At 37.7% G+C, this 25,983-nt stretch overlaps 1 protein-coding gene across 3 annotated transcripts in view; it reads right to left on the reverse strand.

Annotated features, from left to right (window-relative positions):
• Nucleotides 1-25,983, reverse strand: part of ELF1 (E74 like ETS transcription factor 1) — a gene marked incomplete at both ends in the record, with an annotated part of 52,459 nt that overhangs the window by 25,946 nt on the left and 530 nt on the right. For all 3 annotated transcript variants that reach the window (XM_079722035.1, XM_079722034.1, XM_079722033.1), the window contains one exon: nt 4,325-4,505. In XM_079722035.1, the coding sequence (XP_079578161.1) occupies nt 4,325-4,505 (181 nt within the window). The remainder of the gene's footprint in view (nt 1-4,324; nt 4,506-25,983) is intronic.

A 25,983-nucleotide genomic window follows, 5' to 3' on the forward strand; every position in this document is an offset into this window, starting at 1 on the left:
GTAGAGTATTCTTGGTTGTAGGTTCTCCCCTTTCACCACTTTAAATATATTGAGCCACTCCCTTCTGGCCTGCAGGGTTTCTGCTAAAAAGTCAGCTCATAGCCTTATGGGAGTTCCTTTGTATGTAACTTGTTGCTTTTCCCTTGCTGCTTTTAAAATTCTCTCTTTAATTTCTGCTACTTTAATTACAATGTGTCTTGTTGTGGTCCTCTTTGGGTTGATCCTGTTTGGGACTCTCTGTGCTTCCTGGACATGGATGTCTGTGTCCTTTCCCAGGTCAGGAAAGTTTTCAGCTATTATGTATTCAAACATGTTCTCTGCCCCTTTCTCTGTCTCTTCTCCTCTGAAACCCCTATAATGCAAATACTAGTATGCTTGATGTTGTCTGAGAGGTCTCTTAAACTGTCTCATTTCTTTCTATAATTTTTTCCTTTTTCTGTTCAACTCCAATGATTTCCACTACTCTTGACTCCCAGCTCACTGATCTGTTCCTCTGTGTCATTTAGTCTACTGTAATTCCTTCCAGTGTATTTTTCATTTCAGTTACTGTACTCTTCATCTGTTTGGTTGTTCTTTACATTTTCTAACTCTTTATTAAAAACTTCTAACTTCTTGCTCTGTGCACCCATTCTTCTCCACAGTTCCTTGAACATGTTTACGATCATCATCTTGAACTCTTTATAGGGCAGGCTGCCTATCTCCACTTAGTTCTTCTGGGGTTTTATCTTTTTCCTTTATTTGGAAGATATTCCTCTGTCACTTCATTTTATTTAACTTGCTCTTTTTATTTCTATGTATTTGGTAGGTTGGTTACATTTCCCGACCTTGGAGAAGTGGCCTTCTGTAGGTGCCGTCCTATGCATCCCAGCTGTGGTCTCCCCTCTGGTCACCAGAGCTATGTGTTCTGGGGTGCTCCCTAGTGGACTGCGTGGGTCCTTCTGTTGTGATAGGCTAACTATTGTGGATGGTCTGGTAGGTGTGGCTGGCCTGTGGTCCAGTTGTTCGCTAGGTCCTGCCTTGCGCAGAGGCTGCCAGGGACCCCAGGTGGTCCCAGGGCTAGTGTTGGCTGACAAGTGCGCAGAGCCAGGTTCTAGAGTGGGTAGTTGTGGGGCTCAGGATCCCAAGATCTAGTGTCAGCCTGCTGGTGGGCAGGGCCAGTTCCTGACACGGCTGGCCGTGGGGTCCAGGGTGTCCAAAAGCTGCTGTTGGCCCACCTGTGAGTGGGGCTGGATCCCGGATAGCTGGCTGAGGGGTCCAAAGAGGTCCATCTCCTTTAATAATTTCAATTTTAGACTCAAGACTGGTAATGGAAGGATCTCCACATAGATAAAGCTCATAGTCAAATGTTTTTCATAAATTTTTAATAGCACAGCCTTGTTTCAAAGGAAATGTTATATAAAACCCCAACATATAAACAGATAAAAGTAGTATTTTATCATTATACATTTTAAAGGTTAAAATTTATATCAAACTTGATATGAGATAAATAAATGATAAAAATGAAAGTGTTTGGGCTTCCCTGGTGGTGCAGTGGTTGGGAGTCTGCCTGCCGATGCAGGGGACACGGGTTCGTGCCCCGGTCCGGGAGGATCCCACACGCCGCGGAGCAGCTGGGCCCGTGAGCCATGGCCACGGGGGCTGCGAATCCAGAGCCTGTGCTCCGCAACGGGAGAGCAGTGAGAGGCCCGCGTACCACAAAAAAAAAAAAAAAAGAGAAAAAATGAAAGTGTTCTGATGAACATGAAAATTTGAAATCAGGGGTTATCGATGACAGCTGCCATCTAATATAACTCTCAAGTCCATAAAAATAGTTTGATCTTTTTATTTAAAATTTTAAACAGAATCAAAATTATGGGACACAGTATAATGAATTCTCACATATCCGTTCTCAGCATCAATCATTATCAAAACATAATCAATTTTTTTTCATCCATACTCCACTTACTGCTCAAGGTCCCCTCACACACACCCTGACCCCCAGGCTTACTCTGAAGGAATCCATGACACTGTATTTTATTTCTAAGTATTTGAGCATATGTATCTAAAAGATAAAGAATCTAACACAATGCTGTTATCATGTCTAAAAATGTTAAAAATATTCCTTATAATCTGAAGTGCTACCTAGGTCTCATAATTAGTTTATAAACTGTCCTATCCCCATCACCATCTTCCCTGTAGTTTCTCAAAAGTGCAGTACTCTCCCCTCCCCCACTCTGGACTAAGGAGGGCTATAAGATCCTTTCATTTCTCATGACATGACTCGAACAAGTACAGAAGAGTTAAACAAAGGTTTGGGTTGGAAGTTAAGAAAGGCAAGAAAGAAGAAACACACAAATAGCAAATCTGATTTTCAAGATGTGGCTTATTTCCTGGATCCATTCCATACCAGTTCTGTTTTCCAGGAAGGAAGGAGCTTGTCTGCATCACGTCATCAGCTATCTTCAAGTCTAAGCCCAAGAGAGTGAAGCACTGGAAGGAAGAAATAATTCCTTCTCCTAAAGATCCAAGATCTGCTTTCCTAGTCTCCATTTCTTCTTTGAGGACCAATATCTTCCTTGGTGACTAAAACCAGGAATAAACACTCTTTCAAGGGAGACCCTGGTTCCCAACCCACAAAGCGTGTAGCCTTACCCTACGGCATCAAGAAAGTAGGTCAGAACACACTGTGGCGAAAACCCCATTAGCTACACAACACACACATGCATAGTGGTGGTCATTCTGTTATACAAAACATGAAGTACACAGTCAGTGATGAGTTGAAACCTCTAATATGATTAATCCAACTGTCTTATTGATAAGCGAGAAACAAATATAGATTTATCAAAAACTTTCATTGGGTTGCTCTGAACAAAAATGTGAATATATGAGAACATGCTTTGTAAAAAATAAGAGGACAGTACACAAACTAAGTGTTGTTCATCAGTGTTATCAATGACTCAGTCACTGGGTGCATGACATAAGCAAGTCATTTAACTTCTCTAATTTCAGTTTTCTTTTTCTGCTGTGAGAATTAAATCCGTACTTTTAAAAAAATCTACTATGTTAATATGATACAATGATAAGAAGACAATGCCATTTTGGAGGTATTTTTGCCCAAAATGGATTATCTCATTCCAATCATGAGAAAATATCACAGAAAAAAAATTGAGGGGCAGTACTGTCTGACCAGTACTCCTCAAAAGCATCAAGGTTATGAGAGACAAGGAAAGACAGAGGAACTGTCATAGACTGGAAGCGACTAGGAAAAATTACCAACAAATTGCAATGTGAGATTCAAGATAGGATCCTGCAATAGAAAAAGGATGTTAGTGTGAAATGCGTGGAATAAAGTCCAGGTTTAGTTGATAATACTGTGACTAATGTTAATGTTTTTAATTTAAGAATAAATATTCAGAGCTTCCCTGGTGGCACAGTGGTTAAGAATCTATCTGCCTGCCAATGCAGGGGACATGGGTTCGAGCCCTGGTCTGGGAAGATCCCACATGCGGTGTAGCAACTAAGCCCGTACGCCACAACTACTGAGGCTGCGTGCCACAACTACCGAAGCCTGCGCACCTAGAGCCTGTGCTCCGCAACAAGAGAAGCCCGTGCACCACAACGAAGAGTAGCCCCTACTCGCGAGAAAGCCCGCACGCAGCAACGAAGACCCAACACGGCCATAAATAAATAAATAAATAAAACTTTAAAAAAAAAGAGTAAATATTCAAATAATCTTTGCTTCTAAGTAATTAACTTTCTCAAACACCTCCAACATCTCTGGCCAAGATATATGAATGTAAATGTATAAAATTACAAATGCATGCACCAGTTTCTAAAACTGATGGAAAAAAGCACCACCTCAACACACATTCAGTGTGAAATATCCTATTAGTTCTGACTGAACAAATCTTTAAACCTCTGCACCTTATCCTACATTTGGGTCACGGCCTCCTATTTTGCTTCCTGCGGCAGCAGTAACAAAAGAATATTCCTATCTTTTGCCCTGCAAACAACCTCTCATTAATTTGTTATCAGGAGTACAGAGCTGGGCACACAAACAGTGCTCAGTGAAAACTTGGTGAACCGAGTTGGTTTGGTTCCTCTTACACACCTTCTATTTCATCACGTTCATCTCTATTTAGGAAAGAAGCGGGAGGAGATAAGTGAGCACTATGAAGCACAGGCAGATGAGAAAGAAAACGTCATTTCCTTCTTCCCACAGGGCTCTAGCCGGTAATGGAGTTACTTAAAACCGAGTCAAGAACTTTTTATATCCCCCAAATCACAGGGCTAACCCACTGACTAAAACTATGCTGAAGGAAGGTGCTGTCAGAGGCTCGCACACCTGTAAGGGTTATGTCGTCGTCATCCTCATCGATGATTTCCTCTTCGGCGACATCCAAGGAGCTCTCAGTGATCATGTCATTGGGCTCCTCCACACAGGCTAGACCCGCATAGCTATTGAGAATATCAGCACCAGGAACGTGTTCCACAATGACGGCAGGAAAAATAGCTGGATCACCAAGCTGGGAGGGGTGAAGGAAAAAAATGATTAACAAAGTTTTGCTTTTGTTAAATACAACCCAAATTATTTTACACAATTTAGTTTTCACATCATCAGCTACTTGTATATTGACAAGCTTTCTAGGATACAGAGAATATATATCTACTAAGACCAAATAAAACTTTCATTATCAATTTTGGGTCTTAACAGACAAGTTTTCATTGGGAAATTCCATAAAAGTATGTTTTTAAAGCTCACTAAATTAAAAAATCTAGAATCATTAATGCATAAGAAGTGGCATACAAATGAAATGTACAATTAAATAAAATCTCAGCAAAAGTTTCTTTGACAGAAAAAAATCTGTGAGCTTAATAAATATTACACTGTCACTTGGCACACAGGCTGTGTTTAACAACTAACTGCTTTTGATTCAATTGGGAAAATTAACTTTCACTTTCTATCTGGTTATAAGATCAGGGAAGTCGAGAACTGGAAGAACTCTAGTCTAGCCATCTCATTTTACAGATCAGGAAACTGAGGCAGAGAGGATTTTTAACAGCCTACTCAAAAATCAGTTAATTAGTCACGAAAAAATTCAATGTTAAAAGTGAAAGCCAAATAAAAAAATGTTTTGAATGTACCTAAGTATACATGAATCATAATACTATATAGTAAGGGCTAGCTATAAAAGAATTACTTTTTAAATATAGTAAAAATGCTGACATTTATTAACTTGTTTTATATTGCTCTACTTGCCATATGGTAAGGGTTCTGTTCATTTGTTACACTTTCATAGTAACATTTCTCTGCAAATCATCATCCCCTAAACCACTAATATACACTAAACAGTCTATTGATGAAAAAAATCGATTAAGACGTCATTACATTTCTCTTTTACTTTAAAAATTAAAAAACTTCAGACTTTAAAAAGTTGTAAAAGTAGTACAAAGAATTCTCCTACAACCTTCATCCACATTCCCCAAATTTTAACACTTAATCATGTCTATCATCCTCTTTCTATATTATCATTTCTATATCTATAGTTTTTCTGACTTATTTGAAAGTGGTAGACATACTGCTCCTTTAACCCTAAATATTTAAGTATATATTTTCTAAATATATGACCATTATCTTATACAAAGATAGCACAATTATCAAAACCAGGAAAGTAACATTGATACAGTACTATTATTTAATCTATAGACCTTATTCAAATTTCTCCGTCTCATTAATGTCTTTTTTTTTTTTAAATGGGAAAAAAAATTGAGATCAGGATCCTAAGTTTCATTTAGTAAATATCATGTTTCTTCATGACAACTCCTTTACTCTAGAACAATTTCTTCTCCTTTAATCTGGAGCAGTTTCTCAGTTTTTCTTTGTCTTTCATGATCTTGACACTTTGGAAGAATACAGGCCATTTGTTTCATAAAATGTCCCCCAATTTGGGTTTTTGTGATATTAACTCATCATTAGATTCAGTCTGCATTTTTGGCTAGAATAAAAAAAAGTAATCTTGTGTCCTTTCAAATATATCTTATCAGGAGGTCAAAAAAACCTTTTTGTCCCATTACTAGTGATATTAACTTTGATCATTCAGTTAGGGTGGGGTCTACCAGGCTTCTCTACCATAAAGTTACTATTTTTCCTTTCATAATTAATAAGTATCTTATGGGAAGATAGCTCATGTAAATATCCTGTTTCTTAAAATATATATATATTGAAAATATTATTTATGATTTCATTATAACTAAGCAGCCTCAGCCTTTTAAAATTAATGTTTGTAGCAGTGCACAGAAGTTAAATATTACTTCTTATATAAGAATTTAATTACCTAAATTAAGTATATGGTATCATAGGTACTAAACAGATACTATCTGTGCCTTCAAGAATGTTATGTTCTGAAATTTATAGATAACATTAACACTAAAACATATTTGGATTGCTTTATTTTAAAATGTCTCTTCCTATTTCAGAAAAGAGGAAATTAGTCAGAAGGAACTGGCTCTCCAAATCATAAGTTTTAAAACAGAAAGAGGCTCAAACATTACAATGTAAAACACACACAGGGAGGCACTAGAGAGAGTATCATACAGAGTAGCCACAGTATAGTCATTGCCTTGCCCTTCTCTTTTTTGAGAGTGAATGCTGCACATGCAACCCAACTTAGCATGAGCACATGCTTGTTAACAGCCCTTCTCCTCTTCTCTCCTAAGAGCTAAACTTAAGCTCCTTGTCTTCTGACAAGGCTGAGCCCAGAGTTAATTCTCATGATTTCATTTTAAGCCACAACAACTCCATGTACCAGGTAAGGACAGGGCTTATCATTTCTATCCACTGGCAGATAAAGAATTAGGTTAAGAAATTTACCCAAGATCACCACTAAGTCAGAGACAGAGGCAGGTCGACGCAATTCACAGGAGAAGCCCTCAAATGAAAGCGAAGTATTTCTCCCTACCCACATCTATTTGGCTCCTTAAGTTTGGGTAGTGAGTGTTTAGAGTGTGGCTATTACAAGGGATATCTCCAAAATTTTTTCAGAATCTATAAAGTTCCCAAGTTTCAAAGAACTACAGATACGTGTTACTACCTTCTGCCTTGTCCTATTCTCTTACTCTGTAACTGGATTGGAGCTGATGACGCTATAGTCTCCAGATGTACAGGTGTTAGAACACCCTGTCATACACCACTATAATCAATGCTACATCTACCTCAGTGCCCCTCTCCAGAAGCAACCACTGTTGCCAATTTCTTTGTTCCCTAACAGAGGCAGTCTGTGTATAATCAAGCATATTCTAATTTGCGTTAAACAATCATTTTTAATTTCAGTTCAAATTTTAAAATAATTTAAAAACTGTTTTAAGACAAATTTCAAACATACAAAAAGTAGAGAGAAAAATTAGTTTCCACAGAAGCAAAAGGTTACTTAAGAATGAAAAGGGACATGTGGTTGTGTGATTTAGAGAGTGGCAACCTGTAGGTAAAGAAGACTGTGCACCAGGAGACCCAAGGCCTTCTCCAATCCTACTACCATGATCTTATCCTCCTCACTTTAAATGAAAGAAAGCACCAGTTGATCCCAAGGGCACTTCCAGGTTTTAAGATGTATTTTAAAGGTATGGATTTGAAAACTGCCTGTTGATAACATTACAGTAGAAGAGATTACTCATTCTTATGGACTGAACCAGGGGGAGGGAGTCGCATGCACAAGTGGTCACATACCTTCTGGCTTTGCTACTGCTGTTAGCTAATATTATCAGCACCAGGCATTTTGCTCATTGCTTCACATGGATTACCACTTTATTTCATCATCACAAAATCCAATTAAGGAGACACATAAGATTATCTGTTTTATACATGGGAAAATGAAGTCTCAAGGAGAAAGGAAATAATTTATTGTAAGTGGAAGACTTTTTAAAAAATATTTATTTATTATTTATTTGGTTGCATTGGGTCTTAGTTGCAGCAGGCAGGCTCCTTAGTTGTAGCTTGCCGGCTCCTTAGTTGTGGTATGTGGGCTCCTCAGTTGCAGCTTGCCGGCTCCTTAGTTGTGGCATGTGAACTCTTAGTTGCAGCATGTGTGTGGGACCTAGTTCCCGGACCAGGGATCGAACCCAGGCCCCCTGCATTGGGAGCTCGGAGTCCTAACCACTGCACCACCAGGGAAGTCCCCGGAAGACTCTTAAATTGACTCCAGAGTCCATGTTCTTTACCTATTCCCTATTATAACCAGCTTTAAACATGGTCCCATTTTGCTTTGGGATTGGTTTTTGTTTTTTTGGCATATTTACTTAGCTCTGTTTAGAAAACCAGAATAGGCAAGGAGCTGTGTTTACGGTATGACTTTCAATATTATCTTTTTTTCAGGGCTTCTCCGATCCAAATCTGTTATAAACTATCTTGAAGGCACAGCCAGTCCCTCTTGGTCCCCAGGGACTTCCCAGGATCACTCCCAATTTAGCCATACTGTCTTCTCCTTCTAGATATTTGCTCCTCTCATGAAAAACATAAGCCACTCTTCTCTAGTCCACTGAGATATATATTCAAAGTTGTTCATCTCTAATTTCTCCAGGGTGCTATTAATTCACATACAATGAACAGACCAACTCTGAATCTTAGGTAACAAGCCTGAATCTGTATATACAAAATAGATCTAGGAAACCCCTCTCAGGTGACTGGAAAGAATCTCTCTCTCTATTACCATAAACAGAAGGAAAACACACGCTCCAGAAACTCCAGCTGCTGATCTGGGCTCATGGTAAACTCCTGCCTTATAAACTGACTGACTAGTGACTGAATCATCAGGAACCTAAAAACTTCATAACCACACATTCTGACATTCCATATAAAGAAATGGACCCTAGTCTCTTAAATGAAAAAACTGGCAAATTTCAAATGCTGAATTTTCGTAGATTTAAATTTTTTTAATAAATAAAATATTGGGACTTGTATTCGTTTGCTAGAGCTGCTGTAACAAAGCACCACAGGTTAGGTGGCTAAAACAACAGGCACGTATTGTCTGTCAATTCTAGAGGCTACATGTCTGAAATCAAGGTGTCAGCAGGGTTGGTTCCTTCTGAGGGCTTTGAGGGAAGGATCTGCTCCAGGCCTCTCTCCTTGGCTTGTAAATGGCCCTCATCATGTTCACATGGTGTTCTCCCTGTATATGTGTGTGTCCAAGTTTTCTCTTCTTATAAAGACACTAACCATACTGGATTAGTGGCCTACCCTATTCCAGTATAACCTCATGTTAACTAATTACATCCACAATGACCCTATTTCCAAATAAGGTCACATTCTGAGATATCAGGGGTTAGGATTGCAACATATGTATTTGGGGGGTGGAGGGCAATTCAGCCCATAACAGGACTCCATTTTATTTAGCTTTAAAGCTCTCATTTGACAACCAGCTCCCTTTACCCTAAATAACCTCAATAGCTTAAGGCAGTAAAGATATATATATATATATATTCTTGTTACTATTCATAAATTAAAGTTAGACATTATTCTTCAAGTTTCTTTGCTGAAGACCATCAAACTTTATCCACCTAGTTTTTCTCTATCATTTTGACCAGACTCCTTCCCAAGATTTATTTAAAAAGAGAGTTTCAGGAAGGTCAGAGCTAGTCATAAAATGGCCACATTTCTAACAGTTAGCAATAAGATCTGTTACCTCCTTTTAAGAAATGAGGGAGTCAACACTTCATTGATGCCCGAACAAAAATATTACATTTCATTTGGCTGGCTACTTAAAAAATTTTTTTTCTCCAAATCTTCTAAATCAGCTCTAAACCCACTCTTCATTTAAATAATTAGGTTAAATAAGCATCGCCTCTTCAGTAAATCAGGGGATCTCAGTAAACTACCAGTGGTCATCAACCCTGACTATATACTGGGAAACATCTAAAAATATCAGTACCTGACCCTATATGGGATCAAACAAATCAGAATATCTAAGGATGTAACCAGAGCATGTTATTAAAGCTCCTCAGGTGATTCCAATGAGTATGAAGGGGTCAGAACCACTGCTCTAAAGAATTACAAGATTCTAAACTGCATTCCCTAAATTGAGTCAACTCTGATTATTTATACCAATGTCTGAGATACTAGTAATCCAAAGAGACAAACAGTTATATTATTATGTTACGAGATCTTCTGCTATTTGGCACTTGCAGATTATTTTCCCATTTGTTTTTGGAATAGAACTAAACTAAATCACAAATGATAGGTGAGAAGAGAGAGGGAACGCTTCTTAGAATTAAAATCTGTTAAAGATCAGAGTTATTAAAGCCGCTACTTCCATAGCAAATTACACTGTAGTGAAAAACTGATTTTTGACTGTTTTGTAACTTTAGTGAAGGTGTTAACAGCTCTGGACAGAAAAATATGTATACCAGTTTCCCTTTCTATTAATTTCAGGTAAATTTATGACATGTGATGAAAGCAAAATTAACAATTTTTTTTTAGCAGCAGTAATAAAAATCAAACCAAGTGTTAGCAGGAAAGAGAAACAATTCCCCAAATTTCAACATTGTCCACTATGTAGTTGCCATTTGTGGCTGATGATATATGTGGAAACACCATCAAGTTAAAAGAGAAGGAAAGTGACCAATCTGTAAGCAGTACAGTATGTTACTACCCTGAGTAGGCTTGCTTGTTTCCTCAGTATACCACGATCCAAAGCCCTAGGCAGATACTTAAGAAACTATGGATCATTATTCCAACTCTATTAAGTAAGTTTATTCAACAAGTTTTTGGATATAAAAAAGCAAAAGAACTTTCAAATAACTTGTTTGCCAAGCTTTTCCAATAGCAGAGCTCAATCTGGTCCACGCTGTTGTGAAACATCCTGCCGATCCCCTACGAAACAGCTTAAAATGAAGTATCTATCAAATGTTTTCCTAAACAAAAAGCTGGTTAAAAACAGTCTTTAAAAATCTCCCCAATGGAGGGACTTCCCTGGTGGTCCAGTGGTTAAGACTCCGTGCTTCCACTGCAGGGGGCCGGGTTCGATTCCTGGTCTCCTGGTTGGGGAACTAAAATCCCGCATGCCCTACAGCGGGCGCGGCTAAAAGAAAACAGAAAAGAAAAAATTCCCCAATGGAGATAATCCTCTTTAAAGATAAGATGCTAAACGAGCACCTTTCCAGTAGTTTATACCATCTCTCTGCCTCCGGTCAAGGCGGTCAAGGCGATACCAGGAGTTGGGTACAGGAGATACCTTCAGTATCTTGCAAACATGCAAACTAAAACATGCAAACTAAGCACAGCGCACTTGTAAAAATTTATCTTGTGCCCTCTCTTCCGATCAGAATGCTGTCCCGAAGCCTCATCCTATGAAGACACTGCTTTGAAATGACTTCCTCCACCTTTGATTTAAAAAACAAAAACCCGACCCCTTACTCTATCAGGAAGCAATCTGACAATATTTACCATGCAGCAAATGCACCAGAAATACACATGGCGAAAACAGGATATAACAGTAACTACTCAGGCCCTTGAGTCAGAATGACCCTATTTAAGGCCAGACTGTACACCATGCCCTGGGTGCTTGAACTCAGGCAAATTATTCAGTCTCTCTAGGATTTAGTTTTTGTGCCCATCTAAAATACGAATAATAATATCTTCTAGAGCTGCTGTAAAAATTCAATAACATGTAAATACATCACTTATACTGCATGGCATAGAGCAAGCATTCAATGAATTTTTTTGATGATCAAAATCCTTCAATATTTGACTTAGATAAAAATAAACACTCTTAAAACTTGACTTACTATATATACATATATACAAACGCACAAATCACATCATCACATTGTACACACCTTAAACAATGTTATATGTAATAAAGCTGGGGGGGCAGGACATGGCTTACTACAATCTTACATTGACAGGCATGGTTTTTTGCTTTGTGTTGTTTTTTTTTTTTTTGGCGGTACGTGGGCCTCTCACTGATGTGGCTTCTCCCATTGCGGAGCACAGGCTCCGGACACGCAGGCCTAGCGGCCATGGCTCACGGGCCTATCCGCTCCGCAGCATGTGGGATCTTCCCGGACCAGGGCACGAACCTGTGTCCCCTGCATCGGTAGGTGGACTCTCAACCACTGCGCCACCAGGGAAGCCCTTGTGTTGTTTTTTAATTTGGCTTCACCACTTGGCATGTGGGATCTTACTTCCCTGACCAGGGATCGAACCCAGGCCCTCCGCATTGGAAGCACGGAATCTTAACCACTGGACCGCATGGGAAGTCCCTTTTATTTTGTTTTTAGTAAGAAGAGTCCTTTCAGAAAACTGGTGCATGAAACATAACCATTTACTCCCAGCAACAACCATTTAGCTCCAACTAAAAGCAAAAGCTGGATACATATGTGTGTTCACTTTGCGAAAATTCATCAAACTGTACACTTATGATTTGTGCATCTTTGTGTTTATGCTATACTTCAAGCTTAAAAAGCAGAGGTCCATATGATGGCAGAAAAAGAACCTGAAAATACCTTCAACTCACTATACTCTAGTTCTCTCAGCTCTGAGCACTATTCTCAGGCAGAAGTGAAAGCAGAGCAGTTGGGGGAGGAGACTGGGACCAGATCAAACACTAGGATGGTCTTCCTTCACCCCCTCCTACGAGCCATAATAATATTAAAGAAAATCTCTAGACACAGCACATCTAGGTGGATATACACACACAAAATTAGGGTGACTGGTGAACGAAATTAGTCAAAATTAAAATCCTTCATACAAGTTCCCGTGGTACATTTTTAAAAAATTATTTTGGGGAATAGATTTATATATGAACATATTTATATTCCAAGAGTATAAAACATTACTGTCCCCCTTTCTATATAGTTCCCCGTCCCCAATAGCTACCACTGTCACCAATTTCCAAAGTGCATTTTAAATGATTTCAGGAATTAATGTATTATATAAAACAAGCCAGGATTGTATAGCTGGTCTCTGGGACTCAGCACTAAGTTCTTGTGAAGGATTCTTCACAGCCAGATTCCTGGCATACTTTGAAAATCTGTCATTAAAACAGCTTCATTATCTGCAAATGAGAATACTTCTGTTGACTGACTCAAGCTCTCTTTATAGGAGCTTATCCCTTCTAGTCTTATTTTAAAAGAAAATGAAAAGCAGTTTTAGCAATCAGGCAGAAAAGTCTTAAGGAGCTGCAGTGCACATTACCCAACACACTGGTCTAACTTATAAACAGTTTTCCTGACTGAAAGTGTAGTACATGAATCTAATTTAAAAAAATTTTAATATGTAAATGTATTGGGGAGAAAATAAAAATCCTATTGTATTTATCACAATTGTAATCCCTATAAAAGGCTACTTACTTAATATTCTTCCAGATTCTCTCTTTCATTCAAAGTTCCTTTTATCTCTTATATCTCTCCTAGCATAATGGTTAAGATTTTGGACTTTCTCAAGTCAAAGACTCAACTCCAATGCAGGTGCTGCCACTTTACAGTTGTGTTTCTGGGCAATACTCATTCCTTCATTCAAACCTCTCGAGATTCCTCTTTACAAAGACTTCCCTTATTCATAAAGTGGGGAAAACAGCTGCCATACTGTACCAGGGTTTATTGTGAGGATTGAGAGAATGCACATCACCTACAGGACTTGGTAAAGCTAAGAGACAATAAATATTACCTCATATAGTTAAACAAAATATCCATCTTGAAATTAGCCTATTGTTCATGTGTGTATGCATATACTGTGCCAGTTTTTGGCATCAGTGTTATATTGGCTCTGTAAAAATGAATTAGGGAACTTCTCTCTCTGAACTGAAACTGTTTAAATGATTCACTAAAGTTTAAGATAACTCACCCACGAAAGTCTTTGGGCCTACCAGTTTTATGCTTATGGAGATTGTTCCCTGACAATTTCCTCAGGTTTTGTTGTTGTTGTTACTAGTACATTTTCATTTTAAACAAAACACCAAACATTGATTACTAACATTCCAAAAACTTAAAAATACTTCAATGCACTAGCTAAAGCAGTATATAAAATCCCTACACAGTTCTGCATCATCTCTTAATAGAAATATAAACAAATCAAGTTCCGTCAAAAAAATTAATGAGGAAATAAACAGATAATAAGACAAACCATCTACTAACTGATATTCTAAAAGAATGTTATTAAAATAGGACGGGACTTCCCTGGTGGCGCAGTGGTTAAGAACCTGCCTGCCAATGCAAGGGACACGGGTTTGAGCCCTGGTCCGGGAAGATCCCACATGCCGTGGAGCAACTAAGCCCGTGCGCCACAACTACTGAAGCCCGCACCCCTAGAGCTCGTGCTCCACAAGAGAAGCCACCACAGTGAGAAGCCCGCGCACCGCAACAAAGAGTAGCCCCCTCTCGCCGCGAACTAGAGAAAGCCCCCGTGCAGAAACAAAGACCCAACGCAGCCAAAAATAAATAAATAAATAGATAAATAAATAATTGTTTTAAAAGAATAGGAATCTAGATACCTTTAGTAAATAAGCCAGGTTATTTTGAACAATACTCTGGGTACCTTTGTAACCCTGTCCTAGGAATCTATTACAGGATTCTAATATAGTGCTTCTAGTTATCCAGTAATAAATTCAAGATAATAGTCTACTACAGAAAATAGAAAGAACACTGTATTGCAGGTTGATTTGTGAGAATCAAAGCGTACGTGGAGAAGACTTTGTAAACTATAAACGGCTCTACAAAATGCTAGGCAGTGTTATTTTTACACTTTACTCAACAATACAGCAGGTAATGCTTTCTTGGCACAGAGGTTAACATCCAAAGCAGCATCAAGGCACAAAATTTTAATACATGCTTCTATCAGTCCCCTCAGTTCTCCAATATCCTAGGTTTTCATGGATTACGTACCTTTTATACCATGATGTAGTTAAATATTATGTTACAGCCAGGGGCTTGGTATAAGGGAAAAATGATTCAAATTCCTGGTCATTAACACAGTCAAAGTCCGTCCTTAATCTGATTAAAAAGGAACTCATTACAATGTTGTATCCTCCAGTCTCTATTTTTGAGAGCTCCTCACTAAACAGTAAAATAGAATAAAGTAAAAATAAAACGATATTCTTAATGTGGCGGCGATGGTGGTGGTGGTGATGATGAAAGCAGCCACTATGTTAAGCACTTCACGTGGCTTATGCCAGTTACCCCACAACACTGTGCTGTTGTTTGGTTGCCACTGGTCAGCCAGAGGCAGAGCTGAAATCTGAACCCAGGCAATCTGATTCCAGAGTCCACAAGTACAGGATCCTACAGATAAATTATAGTCATAATAAAAGTTTCACCTCAGCTAAAGTGTGGGCTTAAAAAATATATATATATATATATTTTTTTTTTCTTAATGTACACTGTGTTAGAGCTACAGCTGAAAAATTTTGTTTTATTTCTGTTGACTCCAGCAGAGATCAGTGTTTCTGAAGAAGCCTTTTCTCTTGCACAGCACCATGAAAAACAGAAAGGTCTAAGTAAAATGGTCTTTTCTCCAGACTTCCCCAAGATAATCTCTGAAATTCCACTGTAAACCCCTGTGGAGTTGATTTAGCTAAGTCTAATCTCATTTTAGGTCTTTCTTGACAATTGGCCTTCTTTAGTCTTTGCCCAGAGTTTTCTTTTTTCAGTCAGGATAAATTACAACTTGGCCATGTATCTCAAAAAAGTAAAATAATCACTGAAAACAATCTTAGTTTTTTTTACTAGAGTGCCCACTTTAAAAGCTTAATATATTGGTGTGTGTGTGTGTGTGTGTGTGTATCTGTGTGTGTGTGTGTGTGTGTGTGGCTAGCTAAGTATGAACAGAATCAATTACAAGGTTAAAAAAAAGGTAAATTTTAGGAGGTGTAGTCAATTTTAACCAGGTTTAAATATTTACTTGCAAACTAACTAGGCAACATCACAACAGTCAGTACCAGACTGATAAATGTTTTAAACATGCAGATTCTGTATAACTCAAAGAATTCAAGTAAAATCATAATTAAAGAGGTAATTCCTACTTCTAAAAGATGCACTTTGACAAGAATCTTACATATGCACAACTCATAGAATAAAATGAGCCAGGGCATTCGTGAATATAGGCAGTTTAGCTACAACAAAGCCTTTTCCAGAATCAAAAGTCACACTAGATGATCATAGACAAAGACAGAAATTAGAGTCACTGCAAAAAACTGAACAACTCCAGATCAAACTACATCAAAATAAACTTAACATGCTACAATGTTAAAGGAGAGGGCTCCCCTACAGAATGAATCTCTCAGATTTTTTAAATCCTGAATGAAAAGTTTATTGGCTTATTCTAGAAACAAGTCAGTCATTCTCAAGTATCAACGAAAAAATAGGAAAACTTCAAAAAAAAAAAAAAAGGGTGAATGTATTTGTCTAACTGGTATCCAAGTCATAAAAATTGCCTTCATTACCTCACTTATCCAAAACAACTGAGTGATGCAGAGTGCACAGTGCAACACTACAAACCTTAATTCCTTTTCTTGATTTACCTCAGGTCATTAACACAGCAACTGCCACATTTATTGACTACTTCCTTTGTGCTATGCTCTTGCTAAATGTTTTACATAAACACTGACTGCTCATAACCTTGGGAAGTAACTTTCACTTTTGGTGGAGGAAATCAAAGCTCAGTGAAATTTAAAATCTTGTCTGAAATCATACAGCTAGTAAGCGGTGGAGCCTCCTCTCCAAGCTGACACTCTTGATGCTACCTCACAGACTCTTAATTGACAAGAGGTGGGAACAGATGAAACAGATAAGCTCACAAATGTATCACCAAGTCATTACAATTCTTCTTTCCAAGAAAAGAATTGCCTAATACTGAGAATTTTGGCTACAACCATGTTAAAAAAAAAATCCTGCCTGTATTCTAACTTATTTAATATTAGGCATATTAGATTTATGAACATTATTAAGGGTATCACTTTGTTAAATTCACACTTTAACAAACCATTAACAATCAGTTTTTTTCTTTTAATTTATCAGTTTTCTTTTTATTTCACTAAATCAAAGGACATTATCTTCATCAGTATTCTCTAAATAGTACTGAAGGTGACCATGGCTTTAGAAACAGGAAAGGCCAGTAACACAGTAACACCACCTGTATATATAGTGGCTTATCCTTTACGTGTTATGTGTTAAGTGAAATAGAAAGGGGGCAAAAAATGTCAAGATTACATAGCTAAACTGAAATACATCAAAGAGGTACTAATTTCCTTACTTACTCAGCAAGGGTGCTCTAGGTGACGGAGTACTATCTGGGAGAACAGAGACTGCTAAGTCTATCCTCAAAAAAAACTGACCAACACAAACCTCACTGAAAAAATAGCTTCTCCTGAAAGGTATACAGAGTGGATAAATACAATGTGGTATTATCCATACAATGGAACATTATTCAATAACAAAAAGGAGGTACTTGTTCATGCTACAACCCTGAAAACCCTCTACTAAGTGAAAGAAGTCAGTCATAGGAGATCACATATTGTATGCCACTCATAAGAAACGTACAGAATAGTCAAATCCAAAGAGACAAAAAGTAGATTAGTGGTTGCTAATGGCTAGGAGTGGGGGAAAGAATAGGGCACGACCGCTAATGAGTAGAGGTTTCTTTTTGGGATAAGTAAGATGTTTGAAAGCTGATTACGGTGATGGATGACATTTATATACTAGATGTGTAATGAATTACACATTTTAAATAGGTGAATTATATGGCATATAAATTATATCTCAATTAAACTGTTATTTAGGAAATTCCCTGGCGGTCCAGTAGTTAGGACTTGGCGTTTTCACTGCTGAGAGCCCAGGTTCAATCCCCGGTCGGGGAACTAAGATTCCGAGTGCGGTGGGGCCAAAACAAATAAAAAATAAAAAGCAAAAACAAAACAAAACAAACTGTTGTTTTAAAAAAAGAAATACAACACAGGTTTATCAGGCACGAAGACTGTCAACCTGTAACTACACTAACAAATTAACTCGAATGAATAACATTTTCTTTTTGCTAACATAACAAATGCAAAGTATAATAATTCTTCCACATTTAAAACTACTTTTTTAACCACTTACACGTACTAGTGGCTGGAATTATCCAAATATAGTTGTTTAAGGCACAAGCTGGTTGCAATTCCCAGCTTTAGCATTTACAGGCAAGTCGCTCCCCTTCTCGGAACCTCACTTTACTCTTCTGCAAAGTGAGAATTAGAATACCTATTTCATCAGGTTGTGGTAAGAATTAACTAGGACAATCCTTGTAAAGCACAAGGTACGCAGAACAAAATGCTAAGTAAACATCAGTTACTAAAATTCAGCACTGAATGTTTCTGGAGCCAGACCAGTCCATGTCCTACCCTATGCAATGACCTCATCCATATTCATTTCTAAGACGTTGTCATGGAGCCTCTGTGTGATGGCTGGGGGACACTTAGAGGAAGACTCTGCAAAAGAGAGTGATAAGAAGTTCCTGCTCCCCTCACCAACTCTTCTTTCTTAACAACCATCAGCTTCCTTGCTGCCGGTAGTTGGCAGGGAGATAAACCAGGCCAAACTCTAGGCCACAGGCAGGGTTGGCCCTTCACATAACCTGAAGAGGGCCTTAGACCTTATGCAAGGTCAGACTTTTCCCAAAGATGATAAGGCTTGTAATGGGGGCTCTATAGCATAACTCCTTTGATGAAGGCTTTTCCAAATGTACAGAAAAGAAACAAGCAATCTCTGTATGTTAGTTTCACAGATGGTCAAACTTTTAGTGGGTCTGATAAATCTGACCTGGCAAGATTAAGAATGAGGACAACAGGAACAGATAGACTGGTCAATATAATTTGGAACTGTATGTAAATAACAGAGGCTCTACCATGTCCATGCACAGGTTAGTAGCATCATTCCAACTTCCTGTCTCCACAACACTGGTGCTGTTACACACAGAATACTGTCAACACATTCCTTCTACTCTAAGGTACACTAACTCCCTGGCCTAACAGAATTTTACCATTTCAGCTAAAAAATGGCAGGTTGATGTGATCTATATTTTTCTCAGTCTACAAAATACAACCTCGTTCTCAAGATACAACCATGTCAAAAACTCCCTCTCTACAACTTGAACAAGTCTCCCAAGAAACATGAAAACTCTAAATGGATATTTACTTATTGATAATTTCAATAATAAATTTTAAGTTATTTGAGGTAGTTTTCATTAAACACATTTAACACAATAGTTCTAAATACATTTTCAAGAAAAAAACTCCATGAATATTTGTTTCTGGTCTTGGAATTGTGGTGACATGCCATACTGCCCATGCACTAAGTGAGAATGTGGACACACAGGTCCCAGAAAAAAAAAAGTATTGTAGTCAAGAGAGTTGTGGGGCAGGATATCACCTCTCATTCAACGGCCTTCTGATGGAATGGGAGAAAATATCGGCAAATGAAGCAACTGTCAAAGGATTAATCTCCAAAATTTACAAGCAGTTCATGCAGCTCAATATCAAAAAAAAACAAACAACCCAATCCAAAAATGGGCAGAAGACCTAAATAGACATTTCTCCAAAGAAGATATACAGATTGCCAACAAACACATGAAAGAATTCTCAACGTCATTAATCATTAGAGAAATGCAAATCAAAACTACAATGTGGTATCACCTCACACCAGTCAGAATGGGCATCATCAAAAAATCTACAAACAATAAATGCTAGAGAGGGTGTGGAGAAAAGGGAACCCTCTTACACTGTTGGTGGGAATGTCAATTGATACAGCCACTATGGAGAACAGTATGGAGGTTCCTTAAAAAACTAAAAATAGAACTACCATATGACCTAGCAATCCCACTACTGGGCATATACCCTGAGAAAACCATAATTCAAAAAGAGTCATGTACCACAATGTTCATTGCAGCTCTATTTACAATAGCCAGGACATGGAAGCAACCTAAGTGTCCGTCAACAGATGAATGGATAAAGAAGATGTGGCACATATATACAATGGAATATTACTCAGCCATAAAAAGGAACGAAACTGAGTTATTTGTAGTGAGGTGGATGGACCTATATGGGGAAAAAAAAAAAAAAAAGTCGTCATGAAGAACCTAGGGGCAAGAAGGGAATAAAGACACAGACTTACTAGAGAATGGACTTGAGGACACGGGGAGGGGGAAGGGTAAGCTGGGACAAAATGAGCGAGTGGCATGGACACATACACACTACCAAATGTAAAATAGATAGCTAGTGGGAAGCAGCCACATAGCACAGGGAGATCAGCTTGGTGCTTTATGACCACCTGGAGGGGTGGGATAGGGAGGGTGGAAGGGAGGGAGACGCAAGAGGGAAGGGATATAGGGATATATGTATAGCTGTTTCACTTTGTTATAAAGCAGAAACTAACACAGCTTTGTAAAGCAATTATACTCCAATAAAGATGTTAAAAAAACAAAAGCAAAACAAACAAACCAAAAGAAAGGCCTTCTGATGTAATAAGGGCCATAACTGATATAGATCCCACACCATTTTACCAACAAGATTAAGAGAAGGAAGAAAAAACTTCCAGAGGATTCAACCAATAAATGTATTATAAATTATGTTAAAGGCATGGGGACTATTAAGGGGGGGAGGCAACCCTTTCTTCAAGTAGTTTAGCACTTATCTGGGAAATTAATAATGTATATATAAAAATTTAACATGGCAAATGTATGATAATGACATTAAGTCATGTAGGAATAACAGGATAAAGTTGTTAATTCCTGAAGGGATGATTTTAGGATAAGTTCCTGGAATAAGTAGGTTTTGTCCTAAAATCTTGAAAGATGATTAGAACTTAAACAGGTAACAGGTATGAATGTGGAAGATCAAACAGTGGGGAAGCAGAAAAGCATTTGGGAAAATCATACAGTAGGCTGGCAAAACTAATGTAGTACAAGAAAGAAAAGAGCATGAAACAATCACACTATGAAAAGCTTCTAACCGTAAGTTAAGGTGTTTAGTTTGATTATACAGTCAAGAGAAATATATCAAAAGTTCTGGTACAGTCCACTGCTCTGAAACACTTCCTCTTCTTCATCTGTCAGATAAACTGGATCTTCCTTCAAGGTCCAGTTCAAATGTAATTTCCATGGTGAAGCTTTCCCAAAGTTGCAGGGCCGTCAAAGGCTCCTTTCTCTGTATCCACAGCACTCTGTGCTGACCTCTGTTACACTGGGTAGTGATTGCCAAACACTGAATGAGAATTAACGGGCAGCTTGGTGAAAAGACAGCAGTTTACACTTTAGCTTCTAGGAATCAGCAGAGTGAGCCAATTTACACCCTAAGAACGAAAGTCATAAGACCACCTTCTTACATTGGGGCGGGATTCTATAAAAATATTTGTTTTACTTTCCCTAGCATGTCACCAAGGTTCTCCCTAGTGAGCTAAGTCTGTTAAGCACAAATAACTATGATTTGCTAAGTTCTACTTTTAGAACCAACAACTGAAAAAACATACAGTGTAATGATATATCAAAATTATAAAAAGCATTAAACTAACAGCTGTTTTTCACTCAATTAACTTCTGGAATATTTGAGCATAGAGTCAAGTTTCCTTCTCTTTAGATACTTAGGTCCACAACCTTCAGCTTTCTTTTTCTCTCATACATTCACCAGGCAAACATACCTGTTCAATAAGGTCAAACCAAGGCACTTTCAAATAAAAGTATACTGTAATTCAATACTGAGTGTTGCTCTGCCACAGAAGTACCTCACTCTCACCTACAAATAGGCCCAGTTTAGAATGGATAGCAAGAACAGACTTCTAAATGGCTTGTCAGCACCAGCAATATTGATATTTCTTTTCCAACACCCCTTGCCTCATCCCTGCCCAAAGTTCTTCCAAGCAAATCTGAAAAGAGTACGAATTGATATAAGGGAAAATGATCAAGGTGGTGGCAACCACACATTAATGGTGTCAGTTTCTTTAGACGACTACATTAATAACCACAGACCATAACTAAAAACAGGAAATACATTCTAATCTGGTACCTTCAAACAGTGACTTTATAAAGACCAACCAATTAAACCAATATAGGATCATAAACCAGAACAAATTATTTTAAAGATACAAATACTTCTTAACTTTGAAAAGTCAAAATCCCAACAGAGTTATGTAACTTAACAAGTCAGTTCTAAAATTCATTCAAAACTCTATCCCAATTTTGGCGGGGGGTGGAGAATATCTTTATCAGATATCAAATCTATGAAGTGATACTAATGAAAGCAATGTGAGATTGGCACAATACAAAACAGGTAAATGGAATAAAATACACTAGCGCAAGTTCAAAACTAAAGTCTATACTTACGGTAATTTAGTATACAACAGAGGCAGCAGTCTAAATGTGGAAATCATAAAACGCTCAATAAATGGTGAAGGGCCAATATCCCCATTTGTGGGAGAGGAGAGTCGTCAGATTCCTGTACCTCACATCCTACAAAAGTAGATTTCAGGGCTTCCCTGGTGGTGCAGTGGTTAAGAATCCGCCTGCCAATGCAGGGGACACAGGATCGAGCCCTGGCGCAGGAAGATCCTACATGCCGCGGAGCAACTAAGCCCATACTCTACAACTACTGAGTCTGTGCTCTAGAGCCCGCGAGCCACAACTACTGAAGCCCACTCACCTAGAGCCCGTGCTCTGCAACAAGAAAAGCCACCGCAGTGAGAAGTCCACGCACCGCAACGAAGAGGAGCCCCCACTCACCGCAACTAGAGAAAGCCCACACAGAGCAATGAAGAACCAACAAAACCAAAAATAAATAAAATAATTTTTTTTTAAAAAATTAGATTTCAGGGGCTTCCCTGGTGGCGCAGTGGTTGAGAGTCCACCTGCTGATGCAGGGGACACGGGTTCGTGCCCCAGTCCGGGAAGATCCCACATGCCGCGGAGCGGCTGGGCCCGTGAGCCATGGCCACTGGGCCTGCGCATCTGGAGCCTGTGCTCCGCAACGGGAGAGGCCACAACAGTGAGAGGCCCATATACCGCAAAAAATAAAAACAAATAAACAAATAAACAACAACAACAACAAAAGTAGACTTCATATGGACTAAGGAGTTAAACCTATAAAATATACTAGAAGAAAATATAAGAGAATATTTAATAGTTTTAGGGGTAAGAAAAGCTTTCCTAAACGAAACTCACCAAAAAAATTGGTAAATTTTATGACATAAATATTTTAAATTTCTATAGGGCACAAGATATCATATTGTTAAAAGACAGTACCAGATTGGGACAAAATATCTGCATCACATGTCATAAAAAGAGAGTTAACCATTAACTGTACAATGAATTAGAAGACAATGACACTGATGTAAATTCATAATATATAAAGAACTCCTACCAGGCAAAAGGATATTATTAATTCAAAGAAAATTCAAATCAACAATAAAAAAAAAAAAGCTAATGGAACAATCCCACAACCTCAATAGTAGTAGTCAAGAAAATGCAAATTAAATGGTAAAATGTAATTTTTTTAATGTAATTTTTTTTCACCCAAAAGACTGAACAAAAAGAAAAAAAGGATTTCTGTTAGTGATGGTTTGAGAAATATACTGTTAGTGGTAGTAGAAACTGATACAGTTTTTTGAATATACTTTTAGTAAACTCAGTAATTCTACTTTTAAAAATTTACTACAGAAATAGTCATACAAGTATACGAAGATACACTACACACTTCATGCACGTGCGCGTGAAGTAATAAAATGACAGTGCTCAGTAAATATTACTATGTGCCAGGCACAGTTCTAAGAACTTTATATACATCAACACATTTAATTTTCACAACCCTAACTACAATATCAAGTCTGTTATTATGATCCCTGTTTTGCAGATAAGGAAACTAAGACACAGGGAGGTTAAGTAACTTGCCCAAGGTCACAGAGATAATAAGTAGTGGAGCAAAGATTCAAATCCAGGTACTCTGACTCCAATATCTGAGCTCTTAACCATTGTAGGTCTATTGCCTCCCAAACAAGGATATTCATTTATAATATATTAACAAACTAGTGGGAATAGCCAATTGCCCATGATCAAATACTGGTAAAGTAAATTATAATCCATCCACCATGTGGGAAAATAAATGATGCAGAGCCGGCATACAAACACACAAATATTTATAATATATTAAGTGAAAATAAGTCACAAAAAAGATATTACATTCTTTCATTTGTATCTTAAAAACAACCTGTGTATATAGGTTGGTATGTATGTATATTGTTCTTCTGTTTAGGCCTTTGTCCAAAAAATTACACATCAAATAGTCAATACTGGTATCTTCTGGGGAGAACAGGATTAGGGACTGTAAGTGAAAAGAGATTCTCACTATTTACTTTCTTTTTCTCTTAGATGACTTGTTTTATAATTGGCATGCTACGACTTTTATACCAAAAACAAATTTAAGGAAACAAAAAACAACAAAGTAGAGCTACAGCTACTTAATAGATAAGATGCTAATAAATCTGACACTACTGGATCTACCCCTGCAAGCATCAAGTTAAGTTTTCTGTGCTCATGGCCACAGATGAAAAAACCCTAAACCTGGCCAACTGATTATAATATAGTACAATCAGCATATATCATGGCAAGAGCATTCAACATCATTAGTGAGAGTCAAACTGCTTGGGTTCAAGCTGTAGCTCCACTATTTACCAACTGTATGTACGACTTCGGGTAAGTCACTCAACCTATCTATTCTCTCAATTTCCTCATTGTAAAATAGGGATGATAGTATTTGCCCCATGTTTCACATTTGTTAAGTCCTTATAATAATATCTCAAAAAACTACTACATATTCATTTTGTTAGATAAAAGATAAATAACTTGTTATAAATAAATAAATAGATAAATAAATAAATAAGAAAAATATATATGTGCGTTCTGATGTTAAGGTATGAGTACATCTCGCTATCCAAAGTCATTAATAACCTCTCTAAGTTAAACTAAGTACATCACAGATGGTAAGGGTAGGTACTGCCTTGGAAAACTTTTTCTAAGGCTATATAGATACACGTATGAATGCTGCACCATGATGTAAAACGTATTTCTTATGGTTAAAGAGTGTCAAAGCCAGTGCACTGGAAGCATATACCAGTGAGCGGCTTAGAGCTCTGTCCCCTGTGGCCACATCCCAAGAACAAACCTCACCACATCTTTCATCTTCGAGGGCTGCACAGTAAACGCACAGTTTTCAAACCTTAACGTATACAGAAACATACTGTTTTAAAACAAATTCAAAACACTTTCTCCCTCTAAAATGTCTTTTCTATTGTCCCTAGATTAAATCCATAAACTATTTTTAATTGGGATGCAATCTTCTCCCTCACACTTTTTTCCTCCCTAGCCAAAGCTCACCTTGATTTTACAGCACCTTAATCGAAATTCTCACCGTTTGTAGGTTTATTTATAAATGTTTTATTCTGTCTCTTCACTCAACAGTACAATACAAAGAACTAAGAAATTACAATACCCTGCCAAAAGTAAGAATCACCTAGAATAAAAGCATGATACATTATAATTGGCCTATTAAAGTTAGATATTTAGGATTAGGCTTATTTCAATATTTAAATCAACTTTATTAGACATTATTTTAAGTCTACTAGCCCTCAAAATATTTTTCCCAGTACAAGGAATTCCTACTCCATGAGTACAATGAATCTTTCTAACACATGATTTCTCTCACATCACGTCTTACATTCCCAAATAACCTGTTCAAAATGAAGTAAATTATAAAGTCCCAAGAACCTCTAGTGGGGAGGGGGGAGACCAGAATTAACTCAGTCCTTTTCTCATTATCTCTTGGATCTTTCTTACACTCTAGAAATAGTAATTTATACATCTTGTATAAATTCAATAAAAGAAAGCCAATTTAGAAATTCTTCAGTTCAATCCCTTCATTCAGCAGATGATGAAATCAGGATCTAGAGAAGTTAAGTAACTTCCTCAGAGTCACATGCTTTGGACTGAAATGATGTCTGATAATGAGA

This window comes from Hyperoodon ampullatus, assembly GCF_949752795.1.
Source record: "Hyperoodon ampullatus genome assembly, chromosome: 16".
NCBI classification, from domain to species: domain Eukaryota; kingdom Metazoa; phylum Chordata; class Mammalia; order Artiodactyla; family Ziphiidae; genus Hyperoodon; species Hyperoodon ampullatus.